The sequence below is a fragment of the Enoplosus armatus genome, chromosome 23 (genome assembly GCF_043641665.1).
Source record: "Enoplosus armatus isolate fEnoArm2 chromosome 23, fEnoArm2.hap1, whole genome shotgun sequence".
Lineage (NCBI taxonomy): Eukaryota > Metazoa > Chordata > Actinopteri > Centrarchiformes > Enoplosidae > Enoplosus > Enoplosus armatus.
The window spans coordinates 5,377,090-5,398,583 of record NC_092202.1 but is presented as its reverse complement, the minus strand read 5'-3'; the positions used below and the strand labels follow the sequence as shown (position 1 = coordinate 5,398,583).

Below are 21,494 nucleotides of genomic sequence, written 5' to 3'. Positions count from 1 at the left end.
TTTCATTCTGTGTTGAAATAAGTGAAGAGACAGATAACAACCCATCAGCTGCACAGAAAGAAAAGATAGTTACAGAGAGCTGGAAAATCCCCAGAAATGAACTAGAAGACAGCGTAGCTTCAGACAGTCAAGCAAAGTGGAAGCTACCTCTATCCAACCCCACTGAAGAGACCACTAGTGGAGGACAAGATGGAGGCATACCATATGAGCAACCACAGTCTGAAACAATCAAAACTAGAAGGATACATCTCCTTCCCAGTGGATGTGTAACAAGACAGGAAACAGACTGTGGTGCACATTCACCCAAGCCAATGAGAAATCTAGTTGCTGTGGAAAAACTGGAGCTGATAGTGAATTCAGAAAATATGACTGAGGCAGGTACAGGACATGGAGGTATGTGGAAAGAGAGAGGACATAGGGATGCAACCCTGTTACATGAGAAAGCACCAACCAATGAAACTGGAGGAATTCGGCTCTTGGGAACCAATAAGAACACTAGTTTAGAGAGGAATTTGAACTTGTTATCTAGTATGGACAAAATGTTTTACTGTGATACTGGAGGAGAAAAGCCTCGGGAGAAAGAAGTTGAACATTCACCTGGTATTGAGAATAAACAGATATCAGTGGGATGTCATACTGGCAGTCCAAATCAGATCTCAATATCTTCAGAAAGGGAAGACCAGAAGGTGAGCCTCTGCCAAGCTGAAAACCCTCAGGACATGGGTCAGGCTGGGACTGAAACTGGAGAGAAGCACCACACAGAAAGACCACTGGTGCAGTGTGAGACCAAATTAGTCCTGGGTGACGGCCCTGCTGATAACCTGGAGGGAAGCACAGAGGAAAGAATCGATGTGATGGAGGTCAGGTTGGAAGAAGAAAGAGAGATCAGGACAAAGGCAGGCAATGATACAAGCACTGAAAATAAGATGGAGATCGAACAGCACCATTATTATGATGTAAGAGAGAGACAGTGTGAGACAGATTATAGAGAAGTCAGTGAGTTACCTGGAAGAGACACTGAGCCAGGAGGGAGGGTGACAGACAAAGCTGAGTCAGTGAGGCCACCTGTGGACAGTGAGGATGAGAGTACACCTACAGGTAAGTGCATGATGGACCTGTGGTCTCTACACACTATGCACATTTTATGTTGATTCAGTCTCACCCTGCTGTGATTGAACTGTCAACAAATATGCAGTTTACAGCATTTACCACTAGAGAGTGCTAGAGCACTTTGCTATGTATGTGCTTCAGCTAACCACACTAAGAATTCACTAAGCCATTGGATCTTTTTAAACAATTCTTGCTAAACAATATTAATGCTACCTATTTAAAGGGGAGAGAGACTCAAATAATTGCTAAAATGCTCTTCCAGCAAAGTACTGTTGCTGTATTACATTAATGAGGAGGAGTCTGTGGAGTTTCAGATTCTGAATATGGAAGCAGAAAGTGCACTACCACAACATAAAAGTCTATAAAGCTACACTTAAAAGTCAAGTGTGTACAACTCTCACAGGAAGCGATACATTGAAATTTAAGACTATCTATAGTCTATAGACTATCTAGTGCTTGAACAAGCGCTCTTGTTATTCCCAAGACATAAGTATAATTAATTTATTCTTGGAAAAACAGTACTAGGGGGTGCTAAAGCTTTTCAAGCTGTGTCAAACTCTTGCCGGTGGCTTTCTGCCATCTTTCTTTTATCGGAGTGGCGGCGATGACAGAGCAGTGCTGAGGCAACTCAGCACTGATGAGGGATGTTGTGTGCCTGCTCACATTACAGCCGCAGGAAGGGAGCTTGAGTCTCAGCTGCTGAGACAATGCTGACAATGCGCAAACACATCTACAAACACACACTCAACAGCACACACGCAAACAAGTTGCAAGTTGTGTTGTAACAAAATGTCAGTTTGATCTTAGCCAAGCTTTCTAACGTTGGCCGACCTTTTCGTGTCACACACGTACACACTGCGTAAGCACCCATACATGCTTACTTACATAACAGCGTGGGTTCATTGATTGAGGAGTCTCTGAAAAGTGATGATCTGATAGAAATGCTCTTACCTCCTTCATTCTAGAGGACACAGGTAGAGAAAGTTGTTCCACGCCAACATTGTACCAGGAGTGCAGGGCAAAAATGTCAGGGTTCAGAGCTCCCTGTCTCCATGGGAACCACCAGTACTATGACAACGTACAAGTGAGTGTCTATGGAACAATTATTATATATACATATATATTATGTATATATATATATATTATATATTATTATGACAGCTATACTTACATAAAGCAAGGTTGATTGCCTCAGATATATTTTAATACTATTTTAGAACCTTTATGCCTTTTTTGATACAGGATTTAAAGTCAGCAAGATGGGAGGAGGACATGAGGCAAATATCTTGTTAAGTCTACTTCACATAGACACTTTAATTGGGGAAAATGTGTCTCACTTGCTGAGATTAGTTTGCTTGTGTTTTTATACGGAAATACTGATGTGTCTTTAATTTTCCCTGTTATTTTCTGTCTCCCACTCTACCTCCGTAATCCCCGTAGGCAAAGGCAACAGTGTGTACAGCAGCAACACACCAAGAATTTCTGAAATTTGAATAGCTGCTTTCAAAAGGATTAGGCTTCTATTTCCCCGATGCACATAGAAATCAATCTGGCTTGTGTGAAACGGGGTGCCGTCGGTAGTATTGCAGCACGCTGACAAATGATAGCTCCCCAATGAGTCGTAAAGCAAAAAACTCCTGACAAAGTAGTCCACGATACATATATTGCAGAAAGGGAGAGATCAGCAAGGAGAAAGAACTATAAAGGGAGGAAGGGAGGTGGAGAGATGGAAGGATGGTGTGGTGCAAGACTGTATTGCTACAATCAGCAGCAAACACAACCGTCCACTTTCTCTCTCCCCTCATTCATTCTCTTACACTCTCCTGCACCCAGTACTGGGCTACGGGCCACGGCCTGCCTATCTATATCCTGTAGCACAGCTCCCTGGGGGGGTTCATGACTTTGTCAGCAGGAAAACGGGTTGTGTTTACAGGGAAATGAGGAAGACTCTCCTCAGGGAGCTGAATCACAGGAATTCCTACGTACCGAGCCCTCTGCTGACAACCATGCAGAATTGTGTGCATACACAAACCCACACATGGTCTGAAAATCCTCAGAACACCCAACTTCATACCTCTTCATACCCCAGATTTCAAAGAACACAAGTGCATACGCTTTTGCATAAACAGAGATGGGAGTTACGGGTATGAATAATGGAGATGTTTTTAAGATGCTTGAAAGGTTACAGGGAGGTGAGGGTGTACCTTTGGGAGATGGGACTCAAATTTCTGTCCATCTTGTTTCTCACCTTTTTTACTTCCACACCCTTTTTCTCATCCTCCCACTTCTCCACTGGCTTCTATGGGACCATAACGTTTTTGTTGGGTGACAACCTTGCATTTTACATTTTGGTAATTACATGCTTTTCTATCAAGTTAAGCCATATTTATTATCTATTTTGACCTCTATCACTTGCACCTCTCACAGGGCTTAACATACAGTGCCATACTCACTGTGGGACATATGTGTTACAGCACGGATCATATATATATTATATGTTCTACTCACGTAATCTGTCAGATTAGTTAATTAAACCCTTTAAATTCTAATTGGATAGTGTCAAATATTTATGGTCATCCTGCCAAAATTAGCTGTTTTATATTTTTCTTCATGGAAAATGAATAAGTAATTGTGAATGACACTACTTCAGGCAGGCTGTCAGACAGACAGTGTCTATGTTTTTGTCTGGGACACAGCGCTGAGGGCTGAATGTGTGCCACAGTCCTCTCTTCACATCCTCCTTTTTTCTTTTTCCTGCTTGTTTGGCTTCCCTCTTTGCTCTTTTTTTTGCTCATCCACCTGCTCGCCTGTTTACTTTCTCAGCTTTCATTGTCTCTTTCAAAAATGTTGTATAATCCAACTAGATGCAGAGCATGAATGAGAGTAATTAAATAAGACATGCATTCTTCTCTGTGTTAAAGCTAATTATGTGCAACTAGAAAATTTTACTTAATTCTGATGACTTTTCTAAACTGATTTGCTGTTATGAATCAATTTTCTATGCAACAAAACTATCACAGACAGAGAGAGTCTGTTTTCATGTACCTTCTGATATAGCAGAATGACTCCTTCTAAATCTATTCCCACCTCTTCTGTTCTCTCTGTTTCCTTTGTCCATGTCTGACTGCACACTGTTCACCTTTTCTGTTGCTTAGACTGCTGATGGAAGCATCAGAGGGAGCAGCTCAAGTGTTTTACTGGCTGGACAAAACTCCTCCTCAGTACAGGACTTGGCCTCAACTGCCAAAAAAGCAAGAAAAAAGATGGAAAACAGCAACCTACCTACTTCCCAAACTCACGCACATCATCCTCCCCTGATCCCCTCCTTCCCCGTAAAGAGGAAGCATGAAGTACTTCAGCACCAAAACGCTGACCCCCCTCCTAAAATCTATCTAACCAGGCATCCTCCAAAATGGGAGCCACCTCATTCCTCACAAGAAAAGGCAGGGGAAGGAGGAGTAAACGAGCTGAAGAGAGCCAGGCCCAAAACCTCTATCCTTGAACTCCTAGCTGCAACCCCTCCTTCCAAACAGACCTCCTCTTCTGTGACCTTGACCTGCAAACCACTCAAGCACAAGCGGGCCACATGTGGACCTGACCAGGGAACAAATGGGCTAAAGATATCTCATGAAGGGGCTAATGGTGAAGAGCCCCGGAACCAATCCAAAGCTTGCTGTCTGTCTGCAACCTTGACATCTGACCCCAGAGTAAAGGATTCTGGGAAGCTGAGCCCAGACGAGAAGATGCAAATGCTTGAGAAAGCTGGGAAGGCCAAGGTGCTGGTGCTAACCTTGTTGTACCGAGATGGAACAACTCAGTTAGACCCAGAACAAGTGAGCAGCTTTCACACTCTTGAAATAAGATGAAAAAACGGTGGAAAAAATAATCGTTTCAGTTACCCTTTGCATCTCTAAAGGAAGAAAGAATCTTTGCCTTTTGCTCAGCATCTGTCCCAGTTGTTATAAGATTAGTGTAAACCGTTTACTCTCGTGGCTTACTGCTTCATTAACTCTGATCCTTGATACAGAAGCTCACTCCACCAGTGTGTGGCCTCCTCGTTTTGATGAAGAACAATCTCGACTGCAGCGCACCAGAGGACTCGCTCGGGCCAAACGACAGTCTGGTCTACTTAAAACTAGAGCACACACCTGCATGGGCCCAGCAACACACACACCAGAGCCAGGAGCTCTTTTCTAGGTCTGTGTGTGCAAGTGTATGTGTTTGTATGAGAGATGTGAGAGTGAATATGATAGTGAGTGTGAATCTGAAGTGTGAGTTTATAGTATGTCCGTTTGTGCTTTTGTATCCATCAAAAAAAGGCTTATGTACTTAGATGTGTGTGTCTGTGTTCCATAGAGATATGCTGCTACAGGTGCTATCAAGAGCTCAACTAGTGGTGTGCTATAAAGCCAAGGATTTGCTTCGCACAGCTCTGCAGTTTTACAGACGAGACCTCAGCTGGAAACAAGGCAGAGCACACATACATAAACGCACATACACATGTAGAAACACAACCATTGAAAGGTGGCTGTTTGAAAGTTTGTAGTTTCCTCTCATTATTTCTTTATTCCATTGAGTGTGATCAACAAAATCAGCCAAGACATCCAAGGAACAAACAATTTGTGTGAAACTACAACACAATACAGAGGAACATTTGTAGTTGCAGCCTTCACAAACAACAGTAGCTGTAGGCAGCTTGAATTATTACAATGGATTTCAGTAATGACAAGATGTGCTGTAATCTCCAACGTTTTGTTGTCAGTATCATCAGCATACAGTACAGCATGTTGAATACTGCTCAATATCATAAAGTTGTCTTCTCCCTCCAGTGGCAGGCTGTCATATCCAGGATCCACAGGTGTCAGGGTGGCTACTGGATCCTGCAAATCCTTCCTCTTGCTACCAGGACCTTCTCTATAAACACTGCAAAATACCCCATGTAACACCTGCCCTGGGTACCAAGAAGGTTAGTTAAAATGTGAATTTCTGGATCCAAGTAGGAACATTCCCAGTTTGTCAGGGTCACCGACAGAACAAATCATTGGAGCTGGTAGGGTTTCATTATCTTGAAGGACAGCACAATGGACGCTAGGGCACAGTGGTCTGAGCCCAGGTCATTTGGTTGAGGGACACTTTAACAAGTCAATACTTCACCTAACTATCATAGTAAATAGGCAGTGGCTGGAATTTACATTCAGAAATCTGTCCTTTATAGGACCGAGAGACCTCTTAGAAAGTTCATACTCCATGTAAGCATCCATTCCCCATTTGTAACTATTGCCCCTATTTTTCCCTGAACACAAGGAAGTAAATCCACAACATCTTCCAGAAAGCAAGCTGAGTATTTTTCTCCCCTACAACTCTCTTTTTCTCTATTTGTCTCACTCTCTCAGGTTTCTCAGGTCATCTCAGGTCTCTATTCGCTCCACTGGCTTAACATGGAGCTACGCTCTAAACTGCAGGTTAGTTGATACACATACACACATACTTGTACATACAGTATAGAGACACAACACATTGCCTGACTATTTGTGTGTATAGAGACAGGGGCTGTGGGAGCTGTACTCAGATATGGAGCTGAACATGATCTCTGTTCTGGCAGGTGAGGACCACACACATAAAATTCTACAAACCTTTTTTTAGGGTTTTTTCACCCTGATGCAGTGCATGTTTCATGAAGAAATGTCCCAGAATAACAATAAAGTGCAAATTGTAACACATTTGTAATGAATCAGTAAATAGTTGTGTTGTTTCAGCCATGGAGAGCCATCGCATCCATGTGGACAAAGAAGCTCTTAAGAGAACGTCAGACCTGCTGGGGGTAAGGCAGAACATTGTACACTGAATGTTATGACTAGTGTATTTTAAAGTTTTCCTATCAGTGTTATTATTATTATTATTATTAATAAATAGAGCAGAACATTTACTAAAAACAGTGACTAAAAGACAAGTTGTTCACATGGGTGCTGGCGGAGTAAGCAAACTTAATCTCTCACTGCCAGGAGTTATCAACATTTGCCTCATGGCTAATGTTAATTTCCCAGCAGAACACAACAATGGAACAGGAACAATATCCACAATATAAACTCTGCTCAGTGTGTTTAAATATAGACAGGCTAGTCATTTAATTTACCTCCATTTCACTGCTTTGTATGAAATACGGTAACAGCACATGGCACACTTATAACTCATAACTTAGTTATTCCAATTCATGTTTATGGTGATACAGATTTTTATATAAAAGTAGGTCAGTGCTTTAGCTAGTATTCACACAGTATTCTATGTATATTTCTTTTTAAAGCACACAGACTTTATTAAAATGTGCATGAACTGATCTTGAGACAATTTTCTACAAGAAAGCACATAGTAAGGTTTTTAAAAAAGGTACCAGTCTAAGTCTTTCCATACATTTAGTTATTTCTTTCCATTTTAGTTACTTGCTTTTCCATACATGCTTATTTTGAAGGGGAAAATGTGTTGGAGTCAAATGTAACAGCTTCCACGTGTTTATTTCAAACAAACTTAATGGAAACGCTTCCTTTGAAACTTACTTTTGGCTGGCCTGTGTGCAGGTATGATGTTCAGGGTCAGCTCAGATTTGTACTGCATCACTCTTAGCTGATTGCATTTTCTAGTGGCTGCCGAAACCACAGTGCAGTAGACAGCTGCTGTATTAATACAAATGGGAGCAAAACAGTGGGAGGATATGAGAGACAGAAGAGAGAGAAAAACCCTCAAGAGCCTGAGAAGGAAAGAAAAATAAAATGTGTCTTTTTATTCTTCTGGGTAGGATTAGTGGGGTGGTGGGTGGACATCCTCCGGGGACCTGTCCTGTTTACATGCAGATAAAAACCAATCCTGGAGACTACTCTTGAGAGTGTTCGTAGACACACAAAGACAAACGGACACATGTATGTTGAGGAATACACACATGTCCCTAATCAGTTTAGCACCAGTCTTAGAGACGCACAACAACACACACTCTTGAACCCACTTACAACTCTTGCAGGCGCCAGCAGGGGTGTTGTTGTGGAGAGAGCCTTTTCGTATCTTGCCGTGTTACTATAAATAGGATGGAGAGTCTGTCTTTTTCCTTCAAGAGGCTGTGCTGCAGGAAGGGAGCATCACTGTGTGCCTCTGCCAACACACACACATACTGAGGCACTGAAGTTTTTGCAGACTGCTGCAGAGGTATGTGTGTGTGCTTGTGTTTTTGTAATATGTGCCTGTGAGTGCAATCGCGCATGTCCCTCCACTCTGTCGTGTTGGATTTCTTTTCATCTGGGCTGTCAAGTTCACCTGTCTGAACACTAAACAGAGGATCCCTCCTGCCTGTCTCTTTCGTCTTTTCAGCCAGCATTATTAAAATTCAGTAGGACAAACATTCTGTCTGTGTTTCTCAGACGTCACTCTTCAGATTAGACAGACATCCTTCTGTAAACACGTCAGGATCAAACTGAAATGTCCACATTTTAATGCAATGCAATGATTAATCCAAAATATTTCCCTACACTATTAGATTCCTGCCATACACACTGTGTGTCTGTGTGTGTTTGTGTGTCAAACACAGTACTAAGGGGCTAGCATCCAATATTGATGAGGCAGTCTGGAGCTTGCTCTGGGCTAAGAGCGAGAGAGAAAAGTACATATTTTGGAATTTTGGTACATGTCCTCCACTTTTTCCTATTTTCTTTCTCTTTCTCTTTACATCTGACTCTTCTCTCTCCACCCTCCTCTCCTTCAGTCTCACTCCTCTGACTGATGTCTGTTTGTTTCAGATGCCATTTTCTATCAAGGTCCAGCCACAGCGTTCCCTGCTGCTGCCCAGCCCTCACCTATTCCATCCTTTTCCCATTTACCCACTGACATATTTGCATCACATTTCAACTTATTTTGAACCCATTAATTCTCACATTTCCCTTGTCACTCCCACATTCCTCAATCTGTCGCTATTTCCCTCTTTCTGTTGCTTTCTTCTGTTTTCTTATTAATTCACCCTACCTCGCTCTCTCCCCTCCCTTTTGTTTTTCAATTCCTCCCTCGTTCTCTTCTTCGCCTGTCAAATTGTTAAAGAAGTGTTTTCTACTTCAGTCAGACTTGTAATGAGCTGCTGATGCTGGGTGTCACCCCAGTCATAAAAAGTGTTCATGTTTAGGCTCAATATTGTATGAACAGGAATTCTTTTAACTGTCTGCCCCCCCCACTCCCTTTACCTTTCATCTTTATTTCTGTCTTTCTGAGCCTCTTGGCCATCCTCTTTCATCCTCATATGTTTTTGTCAAGTGCCTCTACCTTTCACTCTCATCTATCAGTCTCTTTTAATTTCCTTGCTTCCTTCTCCTTTTTCCTTCCCAAGTGCCTCTTTATTCCCTTCTGTCTTTCCTTTGTATCCTCCACTATAGCCTTTCTTTTCACTCTCTCCCCCTTTCTTTTGATCATACTTTCTCTTTCCCCGGCCCACCCTCTATCATTTTGTGTCCCTTCACTTCCCCTCTCTCGCTGAACTCATCATGCTGCCTGTGTCGACCATCCCAAGAAGCAAAGTTCATTCTGTACTTGACCGGATTATCACAGCAGTCATTAAACCCCGTCTGACTCTCTGTGTGTTAAAGACTTAAAATGTGTGCGAGAAAGTGTGTGTGTGTTTCTGTAGTTGAATGTATCTGTATGTTGTTGTTGTATATACATATGGATTTGGCTTTTTCATAATTTGTTTGTGTTTTTAGCTATTGCTGTTTATCGTTAGTTTGTCTGTGTGTGATCCTAATGCGCTTACTGTGTGACCGATGTGTGCGTTAGACAGATTAACAGAGTGCTTTGCCTTTGGCCATTTAAAGGAAGGAGAAATGAGGCAAGTTCTATCTTATACATATTCACAGTTCTCTCCTCAAATAACCTCCCCTCTTTACTGCAGAGTCCATACCCAGGTCTGGAAAATGTGTTTGATAATTAACTTATCTTGAAGTTTTTGGCAAGCTAACAGTCACTAGGCTACAGAAATGAGGTATCCAATTACTACTGTCTCCCAACATTTTAATTAGCTATATTATTTATTGACTGGCTAATCTGGCTAAGTCTTGACAAAGATATGAAATATTGTAAGGGAATTAAATGTACCTTACTCCTGACAAATACAACCTGGCATGAAAGTAAATCATGGAATTCTTTTGACATGACTTAAAAAGTTGAGACGTAGAAAACAGGGCAATCACTCATCTTTATTTTTGTATATACTCACACAAACAAATCTGACTGTGTTATATTCTCAGCGCAATACAATGTTGACAGCTATGGTCCAGGAGCATTAGTTTGGTAATCTTGTAGGAAATCAGCTACTAATGTTGCATAACAACAAATAATTTTTAGATTTACGGGTCAGTTAGTGCTAATACTGCAATTAGTATTAAACTGCTCTGAATAACACATTGGTTTAGTAGCTGAAGGATGTTCACTGTCTGAACTCTAAATAGCAATTAAGTACTATTAAATTGGCTAAAACAAACCTTGGTTCATGTAATTGTAAATAACAATTACTCTCATTATCTTGATTGATCGATACAGAAAAAATCTCAATTTTTCAAAATAACTATTTTCCTAAAGCCCAAGTTGACACCTTCAAATGACTTATTTTGTCCGGGAAACAGTCTAAAACACCAAATATATTAAGTTTATATTGTTGATGAAGAAACGCCAAATCCTTACAATTTAGGAGCTGTTTAGAAGAGAATGTTTGGCATCTTTGCTTGGAAAATAACTTCAAACTATTAATCAATAATCAAAATAGCTGCAAATTACTGCAAAGTCAACTGTTTGCCACACATTTCATATAATCCTTTAATTCTTCATGGAAGTTACCAAACTCCCTTGAAAACTGATCACATGGAGCAGCTCCAAACTGAAATTTAAACCTCTGGGAAAAGTCTTACCTTGATCTTTTCTTTCCCCCCTTCTCTCTCCCTGTCTCTTTTCTTCCTGTTGCTCTGTTTCTCTCTCTCTCTCTCGCTTCAACTCTCTCTCTCTCTCTGGCAGACTAAGATGAAGCAGCTGGAGCAGGAGGCCCACCGAGCAGCTGGACAAATATTCCTGGTCACCAGCAACACTCAACTACGATCTGTGTGTACCTTTACGTGTACATTTGTGTGTTGTATGCATGCGTGTGGATGCTTTTGCTTATGTATATTTGTTTGTACTGTACCTTCACCTGTAATTGTGTGTGTTCCATCTATCTCTCCAAGAATTACAAAGTGTGAAAAACTCTGAATGTTGTTATGTTAATATATATTCTGATATTCCTGATCAGAAAATGTGTAAAATGTTGTTTACAATATGTATGACCTTTCCCTCTTTCTATATTGTGTTTGTGTGTGTGTGTGTGTGTGTGTGTGTGTGTGTGTGTGTGTGTGTGTGTGTGTGTGTGTGTGTGTGTGTGTGTGTGTGTGTGTGTGGATTTACAATGTTTGAAGGTTCTGTTTGAGAAGTTGTGCCTCCACGAGCGCTGCGAGAACAAGAAACTTCCCAAGACCATCAACAAACAACATCAGTCAACATCAGAAGCTGCAGTACGACACACACACACACACACACACACACACACACACACACACACACACACACACAGACAGACTCAATCTGATCCTCAGATCTCCTTTAATCTAAGGCAACCAGCTCAATCTTATTTGAGGTTTCAGTATGTGCACTGACACGTTGATGCAGATGAATCTAGATGCACACCCATCATCAATCAATAGGTAGATGGGCATGTTGCCAACTTATTCTTCAGATGCAGTTTAAAGTGAACATTACAAAAGGGCAGCAAGACTTGACATACAGTGAAAAAGGACAAAAAATACAACAGATTTCCTGCAAACAGAAAATGCATTTACAGAATTGTGTTAGATGTTTGCTCAAAATTGCTATTGAGTACTTTAATAAACAGTTTGCTCTCATGCTTTCTCTTCTCTGTCTTGTTTTGTTGCAGTTGTTGCAGCTCCAGGACCTGCACCCTTTGCCAAAGATCATTCTAGAGTACAGACAGGTCAGTCATGTTGTCAGCTGCTTTTTGTTTGTGTGCGATAATTGTCAAAAACATTGTTTAGCAAAGGGTTTGCTTTTCTTATAAAAGTCTCAAGCAGAAGGGTTTCTTGCCATCACAACCAAATGTTAAGGTTAGAGTTAGATAGGCAATGCTTGGCTCTGCCTTTTGCAGCAGTAGATCATCTCATAGTATTAACTTTTGTTTTCCAGTAACAACTGTCTGCATTGTAACCCCCAGGTTCACAAGATCAAGTCGACATTTGTTGATGGGATTCTCTCATGCATGATGAGCAAGGTAAGGATGCAGCTGGCAGTTAGAAATCAAACTGTCAACGAAATACCTCAAATGTAAACGTAGTCACGGTACACGCATTCACCAAAAAGGATATCTCACAAGCAGGATCTTCCACAAGTGTGTAAGTCCCCTTTTTGCTCACTCTGAGATATGGATTTTTCTAGACTTTTCTCCTTGAGGCCTGAACAGCTAAACAAAAAAGTGAAACCAAGAGTAGAGAGAAGGCTGCGGGGTAGAATGACTCAAACAGATCCCACAGCTATTGTTTTTCTTTACTCACAGTTTGGCTCTGCGTTAGAGCACCAGAACAGTGCTTGTATGCTACTAGACAAACCCTCTTCATCTTCAAAGGTGCTGCTGGTGTGAATGTCACCAATGCTGTGCTCAGTACTACAATTGAAAACGAGGGTAATGTTGTAGGCTATTCATACTTAATCAGCACAGGCTCAACCTCTAATGATGTGATTGCACTACCCCTACAGCAGAGAGCGCTCACAGGTCTGGATGCTTCTGCTGTAGTAATGTAATAGTAAAACATCTTGTCTCTTTAAGCTTTTGGTCCTGTTTACTGCCACTGCTGAACTGAATTAGCTTAGAAAAGATGCAGTTCTGTGTCTGACTGCCCCTCCACATGGACTTGGTTCGCCTCTGCATGGTAGCAGCAGCTTGTGTTTGTCAATCTGTGCTTACTCAACTCTGCAAATGAGTATGTCTGGCTGTCTCTAGAGTTGTTTGGCTTCTGATGGTGGTGATTCATTTGGTGGTCTTTTGGACAGAGCCGGCAACAATCCCAGCTAGAGGAGGGTGCTGTTGACAAAAACAAATATGAATTATTTCACTCATAATCTAGATATCAAACATGGGGTGGTATTTTGGGCATGAGTAAGTGAATATGATGGCCAAGCAGATAAATGCATACACTGTTCATTTCCATCAATTAGATATTTAAGGTCTACCATCTAATATGACAATATTTATCATATCTCCCAGCTCTACTTCTAACAACATGCAACAAACTGATAAGACAGCACATCAGATTCTGTAGCCATCAAAGTATAATTGGATGCTTACAACTCAACTCCACTCAAGAAACTGTTGCATATTATTGCATATCCTGCGTATTGCACCATGTCAACTGGCACAACAGTCTACAAACAGCTTGTTCAAATTGTCGTATGGCACTGTTGATGCTTGTCGGTCCAAAAGTAGAGTCAGAGTGATGGTGGCAATGAGGATCGCAGCTGTTGTTTTCAAGCTGAATTGGAAAGGACTCAGCTATATGGAAACATTACTGATCATATAGCTGACTCATTGAAACATGCATATTATGGGACTAAAGCATTTCATTGGGGTTGGCAAAATTGTTCATTTCTGCTTCTAAATGATGTCTTAACATGTTGGATTTGTCAGTTTCCTTCTGTATCTGATTTATTCATATCTGACTTTCTTTGTATCTCTGCCTTTCTCATCAACACATCAGAACTACATTTCCTCTACGTGGTACCAGACAAGTGTGGTGACAGGAAGAATCTCAGCCAAGCACCCAGTAAGTATGACCTTTCTTCATTTCTTTGTCTTCATTTCTTTGATCTTGAAACTAGTTATTGGGCTAGTTTCGTGGCTGCTGTGGGCTCGAGCTGCAGTGTTAAGTTACTGGAGCTATCCATGGTGCTGAACTGCTGGCTGAACCTGTGTGGAAAGTGGGTGCTGTTTGCTCTGCTGCAGGCCTTATGAACCCATGCATGCTTACTCAAACAACCTCATTAAAATTGCAATAATGGAAACAGAAGGACCTGAGTGTATGTATAAGGTTAAATTAGGCAGGTTAATGGCATGTAGGACACAACTCAGATTTGTTTTGATTTGCAGAGAGGGGTGTTCTTTTAATCTCTGTTCATGCACACTAAGACACTTGGATGTAAATCATATGCATTTTGCAAATGTTTAAAGTCTTAACACTAACAAAAAGTGATTTTACTATTGGCAACATCTAATAAACATGCATAAGTAAAATAAGACTCAGTTTCAGTTTGGTGCAAACTGTCAGTATTTGACATTTTTCCACAATCGGTGCCACAAAAATATTTTGGTTGGTGCTTTTACCACACACACATATCTTCTGTCTGTTGGTGTGTAAGGTTATAACACAACAGAAGGAGACGTGCCGGCGGAGCCGTCTGGGTTTTCAGCACCTTGTATGAAACAGCAGGTCCTTTATATAACCTTTAAAAAGTCTCAAAGTTAACATTGTCTTCTTGTTTCACCACTTTCTTCCTTTATAATCCCTGTTTCTTTGCCCACCTGTCTATCTTACTGTCTTATTTTCTTTCGCTCTTATCAAAGAGATCTTTTGATGATGCTGACTGCATAGTAATTACAAAACACACTAACACACACACATGCACACATAATACTAGGTTCTCACTTATAAATATAGATGATGAGATTTTGGAGTGTTATGTAACAACAAGCTGGGGTTTCTTCGGGATGTCCAGAGGGAGGAGGGCAGGAGTGTGTGTTTATGTGTGTGTGGGCTTGCATCTTTGTGAGGACCAATTTCAGGACATTTCTTCATTGTGAGGACATTTTGGCCAGTCTTCACTACTTCAAAGGATTGTTTGAAGGTTAAGCTTAGAAGTAGGTTTTGGTAAGGATAATGGTTGGGGTTAGAAAGAGAGAGAGATTTAAAAACCACTTCATTGTTGGAATAATAAGACTTCGGGTGTGTTTCTAAGTGCCCGTGTGTTCGTATGAGTAAAATCAATCTGCTGAATTTCATCCCTAAAGTAAAACATAGGGATAGTTCGTTGTGAGGTCATAGATTTTATTAAGCTCATAATGACTGAAAAATAATCTAAAGGCTGTTACTCTGTGAGGGTAACTCTCAACCGAAGTGTATTATGATATGGGTTTACCTAAAATGGGTTTTTCATCTGTATGATACCTGTATATTTTGACTGTAGTCATTTGTGTCAATATTATCAGTATTGTCAGTATCTATATTGGTAGGCACACGCTGTAGTCTATGAAACACAGACACAACTTGCTGAAGAATATCAAAAAACAGACCACTACAAACAAATGCTTTGTATCTTTTATACTCGTCAGCTTGATCACCTTCTCTCTCAGTTTCTCTCTCTCTCCCTGCTTCGGTATGGGGCGGTCGATAGCTCATTTTGACATGACCGAGCAGTCAGGGTCCAGTGGTTCTGTACTGCTCTGACACACACGCACACACACATATACAGTGTGTGTATATATATATATATATATATATATATATATATATATATATATATATAACCATGGACACATTGAGCTTTTCTAATCTCACTTAGCGATTTGCGACCAGTGTCAGCTACACATTGAATTGATCGTTCTGCTACTATATGATATATGTGACTGTTGGGCAGCTGCGATTTAACACAGCTCTGTTCACTCTGCTCTAACGCACTTCTGGGATTTGGTTGAGCATTCCATTAAGTGTGTGGATGCTTGTGTCTGGTTGTTTGTGTGTAGCTGTACTGGTATGTGTTTGCCAGTATGGTCTTTGATGCATATTTTGTGCTATAATTGTAATTAGTTTCCAGTGCATCTGATAAATAGCACAAAATTGCCATTAGGGAAATGTGCTGATATCAGCTCCATTCTCACTGTTTGATTTGTAATAACTTTAAGAATTATTTGTCATGGGAAGTCTTGGTGATTAAGAGGCATAACATTAAAGTTACCTCAACTAGAAATAATGAATAAAGTGATCCACAGAGGAAGATGTGCCAGAAATATTTCTTAAAATGTTCAGTTTAGTCTGCGACAGAGCATGGAGACAAACTTGCTGCTTGATTGATCAGCATGAGATGATCATTTCACCATTATAGAGCCAGGAGGGAGGAGAGTTTACTCCCTCTAGTCTTTTTCCTTATTATTATTCTAGCATATAAATGAAGTTCACTCATAATTATTCTCATCATAATGTGCCGGTTGTTAATTGACTCACTCAGTGATCACTAACATGTCACATCCCACTGCTTTGAAAGGAAAAAGCTGCAGTTCATAGTTTGGGGTTGGGGGGGAGTGTTCTGCCACTCACCAGCCTGCACACACACATACACACACATATTCAAATGAGGAGTGTTGCAGAGGGGTTTAGCTTTTATCTGTTGTGGGTTGGACTGAGGTGAAGCCAGACTGCAGTAACAAAGGGGTGCATGAATTAAAGCAGGACCGCCATAAACTGGTGCTGAGTTTAAAGCCCTGCAAGAAGTGAGTCTCTCTGCAGAGGGAAGTGGGGCTTTTCTGCTCTGCCTCATCTGTTTTTATCTGCTGAGAGCAAAAATATGTGCAGTCTGCGAGTCCCAGCTTCCCCTTCTCCATCGACGATGTTTTTATCTCTGGGTCTGTTTTTTTCCCTCTCCTTTTTATTCTCATTCTCTTGGCCTCAGTCTATTTTTCCCTCTTTCCTCTGTTGCTTTTAAATCGCCATTTCTCTTTCTCAATTTTAATCTCCACCTATCTCTTCTTTCTCCTCGTGTACTTATCCTGTAATGTCTTATTTTTTTCTTTCCCTCACATCCACATTCTCTGACATTAATAGTGTAGCAGTGAAACCAAAGAGGACAAGTAAGATTGAACTTCCTCTTGATTTCGTCCTGACTGTTTGTAACACCAAAGAGCTGAAACGACATTCAGATCGGGTCCTTGATGCAGTACTCCACCCTATATCATCTGCTCTCTGTCTTTCCCTCTGTACTGTTCAGCTTGTGCCTGAGTTCTTTATGGTGTTCAAAGATTTATGCACTCATGCCACCCACAAGTGCATCAAGCTCCCTCACTCATGTAAATACACAGAAAACAGACATGCTGTTCTGCTGTCATTTTTGGGTTTATGTCAAGCCGTTGTTTGTAATGGCGCAAAGGCTGAAATGCAGTGAGTGAGAAATAATGCAGTGAGTCTCTAAATTACTTTTCTTAATATTTTTGTCTCCATACTACAGTCTTTTATGTGTGTATTTCCTTCCACAGCAAGACTCAAAATCTCTATAATTCATCTGAGGGACTTTACCTGTAGATTGAGCACACTTACCCCTCTTATTATGGTTTACTCAGTGCCTAGGTCACAATCATATCTGGACAGATACAAATGTTCCAATTAGGTGTAGGATGACAATATATACACTAACACTGATTTATTGCATTATTGATGATAAGTTGTGTGTTTTGTCTGATGATTGTGCAGCTGTGTCTGTTCCCAAACTGCCAACTGAGTTTCCTGTAGGGCCTGCCAAGCAGTTTAATGTTCGTTTAAGACTGCTCTGCATTTAGTCGTTAAATGTTTTGCACTCACAGAAAGTCCTCCCAAGGCTGATCTAAGCACTTCACTGAAGTGTGTGTCATGTTCTCTGCTGACTTGCTGGCAGTGTTGAATACACTCTGGTGCATACACACAGGCACACATACTTGCATATACAATTGCATACACTTTTGTTTTATTTACAGGCGTGTGAGAGTAGAACGGGGGAGAGTAGAAAGAAAGAGAGTAGTTTAGATTTGTGTTATTGAAAGGGATAAGAAAACTTGTATTTCAAACTATACCAAGCAGGCTTTACACCTGCTAACTTGGAACCACAGAGACCTCCTTCCTGATGTTCTCCCTCTCTCTTTATATGTGTATGTGTGAGTGTGTTTGTCTTGCTAACAAAAAAAACACTGATAAAAAAAGTAGTAGCAGTAAAAACAAGTTAGTACAGCAGCTTTGTGAGCCACTTAGCTAGTAAGCTATGGTTACCAAAATCTCTCTCCAAAATGGTTGTAGTGTTAAAAGTATTTAATTAAGTGCACAGATGTACTTTGAGGGTTAAGTGCAAGAATATAATATTCATGAAAACTATTTCATAGCAGCATGTAATCACTCATGGACTGAAGTTTCTTTTCTTTCTCATAAGTAATTCATATTTTATATTATTTTCCATTCAGTTTGAATACTGTGCCAATACATTTTGACAGTAACTTGGGTTTATAATGATGCTGACATTTGGGTAAAATCACAGATGCATACTGGCTACATTAAATTGCAATGGACAGTGCTGCTAGCGTTCCCTATCTGCCCTAGTGAATCAACCAATCAGCCAGGGCCACTGTTGGATAAACTGGCTTTATTCAACACTGCTACTAGGAGCAATCCTAGAGTTCAGAGGGATAGCAACTGATGGCAGAGAGCTGCTTGCCCTGGGTCTTAGTGCCCTCCAGTCAGTCACCTTTCTCCAACTAATGGATAGGCCGGCTGTGGGTTTTGTAGCCATGTGCCGATCTCTCTCTCTCTTCATGCTGAGCAGATGGATTTTTGCGGGTGTGTTTGTTTGTGGTTGCAGTGTGAATGGAGATAATTTGGCAGTGTGTGCATACAGACATGCATGTGTGGTTATGTGTGCATGTGTTCTGTGATGAGTCGTTAAATTGGTGCAGTGTGATTAAATTAACCCACACCAGCACAGTGATTCAGTCGTCCCCATCTGTTTAACAAGGCAGTGCTCCTCTGACACTCATGCTCTGTCTCTCTCTGGGCCAGATTTACGTTCATGAGCGCACAGGGCAAATTTACAGTGCGCCTTTCAATCAATTTGCACTCACAATCTGTGTTTAATTAGTGCCAGATGCACTATTGTAGCAGTATGGAAAATAGAATTGGTTACTCCGATGTTAATGAAATAAAAATAATTATAAGTAAACAAAGGTATGTGTGGCTTCCCATTCATTCAGAGTGCATGCAGACTTTTAATGCTAGGTCAGGACAATACCAGCAATGCATACCTGTGTTCTGTACAGTAGACCTGCACATATAGACCCTTTATTCAGTCATGGCCTGGCTCCTGGTGCCATCCTACCACACTAAGGCAACAGCTCATTACAATCAGCACCTGGGACTACCTTCTAGGTACATCTAAGTGCATTTTGATGTTTGCTATTATTTGTTATCTGTAGTGTCTTTGTTGCTGCCGTATGTACATAATGGTTCTCGTTACTTATTATTGATAGTGTTTTTTTCTTTTGTTGTTGTTGTTTATTTGTTCATGCTGCACCAGAATTGCCTTCCAGGGACAATAAGGATTTATTGAATTGAATTTTACTAGTGAAAGAGGGCTCAGTAGGTGCAGTGTGGTGATGGAATCAATCTGAGCTCAGTAAAGAAATGGCAACATACTGATGCTGCATGGAAATAGTTTGGAAATAGTTTTGTTGTATGATGTAAGTAATATTTTATTTTTGAAAAAAATCCACTCATCCTCCTTCAAGAGGAATGTCATAGTGCTCACACAGCATTAGTGTCTTGTTCAAAGGCTCATTAGCAGAGTAGGTGTTTGTCGACACAGGGCTTGAACTACATCTGTCCTTTTGAATGATGGTCTAAATATTCAGTATGCCGCCCTGCTGCCAAAAGGTAAACAGAGGTGGAGAGCTGTTAGGTAGCTGGTATTACATCCAACAGGAAGCATAGTGATCAAATAATTGGATGCATTGTGTTAAAATGTTCACTGTGGTGTGAAAATATGGATCTCGATCTGAAAATCCTCTTGAACTTACTTTCTGGTCCATCAACACAGGCGGTCTGGCAGTTCAGAATCCATAAGCGTGTTTGATTTCTCAACCACATTCGTTTTTTTGTTTTTTTTTAAACTTTCCCAAGGAGGGGAATAAAATCAACAGAATTTGCAAGCAACGCCAAAATCTATTAGCAAATGCATATTGAATATACAGTAATTAAACACTGCTGGACCAGCAGGAGCCACTCATCATGACTCATTTGAGCACACTGGCATAATCCTGCCCTTTCACAATAAATACTTTAAGTGATTGCTTAGTTATCTGCATCTTACCTGCAAATGAAGTAACCCTAACCAAGCCATTATGAATATTTCAACCAATGCTTATCTAAAAACAGGAATCCCTGGGTCAGCCGGGCTAACAGGTGCTTTGGCAACAAGTGTCATTATCAGGCTCTTCTGGGGTCCGTTCAAACCCACTGAAGGACCAACAGGAGCCAATTGCAGGACATTATCAGGCCATTGTGAGCCCATATTAGGACATGAGGGGGGCATTAAAGAATACAAACACCGGGTTGTTATGGAGAATAAGGAGCGATGCTGCTCACGGCCTCTGTAGCGGAAAGACAACACGGAAAACAAGCACATCTGCATGATTAAGTGGCCCATTCAGAGTCAGTGAGCCCAGGAGAGAAAAACACAAGCATGTGTGTTGGTGTGTTTGGCAGTCAATGGCTGAAGCATATTTTCAAGTAGTGTGTGTGTGTGTGTTTTGTGTCTGACAGCCTAGGAATATTTATGTTGTGTGTGTTTTTGCATATGTGCAACAGAGGGGTAATACACAAGTATTTGTGTCAGCTCTGTATAATTCACACGCGTTGATGTGATTAGGGGAGGAACAACAACGTCAGCCACCATTTAATGGAGCCCATCCTGTGCCAGTGCTTGTGTGTATCTGTTTGTGTGTGTGTGTCTCTGCATTTTAATATGCCATACACGCTGTGTGACTGCTTGCTTGCTGTCTGTGTTTGAAACCTGTGCGTACCTGTAGTGTTTGTGCTCCTGTACTTCTATGTTTGAGTTTTAGACATTTAGAGGACAGAATAAATAGAATACAAGGAAATTAGTGTGTGTGTTTGCGCATGTGGATGTGTGCATTTCTGTGTGTGTGTGTACTTGTTTGGACTCTTACCAGTTTCTCTCATTCTGACTCACACAGTGTCCACTAATGAACTGACCTCCATTCCTCATGACACAGTAAGGGTGATAATGACTTGGACCACACACAGTGCAGGTGTGTGTGTGTGTGTGTGTGTGTGTGTGTGTGTGTGTGTGTGTGTGTGTGTGTGTTTGTTTTCTTTTCGCTTTTTAAGTTGTATGTATGTGTTAGACAGTATGCAGGTGTTGGTACTGCATATACATACTGTGTCTTCCTGTGAGGGACTGTACACATACACTACATGTGTGTTGTACTCACTTGTCTTATCTGACATGCAGCTCCTAATATGGGAGTGCAG

General features: G+C 40.9%; 1 protein-coding gene across 1 annotated transcript in view; it reads left to right on the top strand.

Moving 5' to 3' along the window:
• Positions 1-21,494, top strand: part of poln (polymerase (DNA directed) nu) — a 48,292-nt gene that overhangs the window by 1,862 nt on the left and 24,936 nt on the right. Inside the window, exons 5-18 of the mRNA XM_070930209.1 lie at positions 670-1,098; positions 2,076-2,194; positions 4,644-4,943; positions 5,138-5,307; positions 5,467-5,579; positions 5,940-6,049; positions 6,453-6,572; positions 6,652-6,712; positions 6,867-6,931; positions 11,140-11,223; positions 11,574-11,669; positions 12,089-12,145; positions 12,383-12,439; positions 13,920-13,985. Of these exons, the coding sequence (XP_070786310.1) occupies positions 670-1,098; positions 2,076-2,194; positions 4,644-4,943; positions 5,138-5,307; positions 5,467-5,579; positions 5,940-6,049; positions 6,453-6,572; positions 6,652-6,712; positions 6,867-6,931; positions 11,140-11,223; positions 11,574-11,669; positions 12,089-12,145; positions 12,383-12,439; positions 13,920-13,985 (1,847 nt within the window). The remainder of the gene's footprint in view (positions 1-669; positions 1,099-2,075; positions 2,195-4,643; positions 4,944-5,137; positions 5,308-5,466; positions 5,580-5,939; positions 6,050-6,452; positions 6,573-6,651; positions 6,713-6,866; positions 6,932-11,139; positions 11,224-11,573; positions 11,670-12,088; positions 12,146-12,382; positions 12,440-13,919; positions 13,986-21,494) is intronic.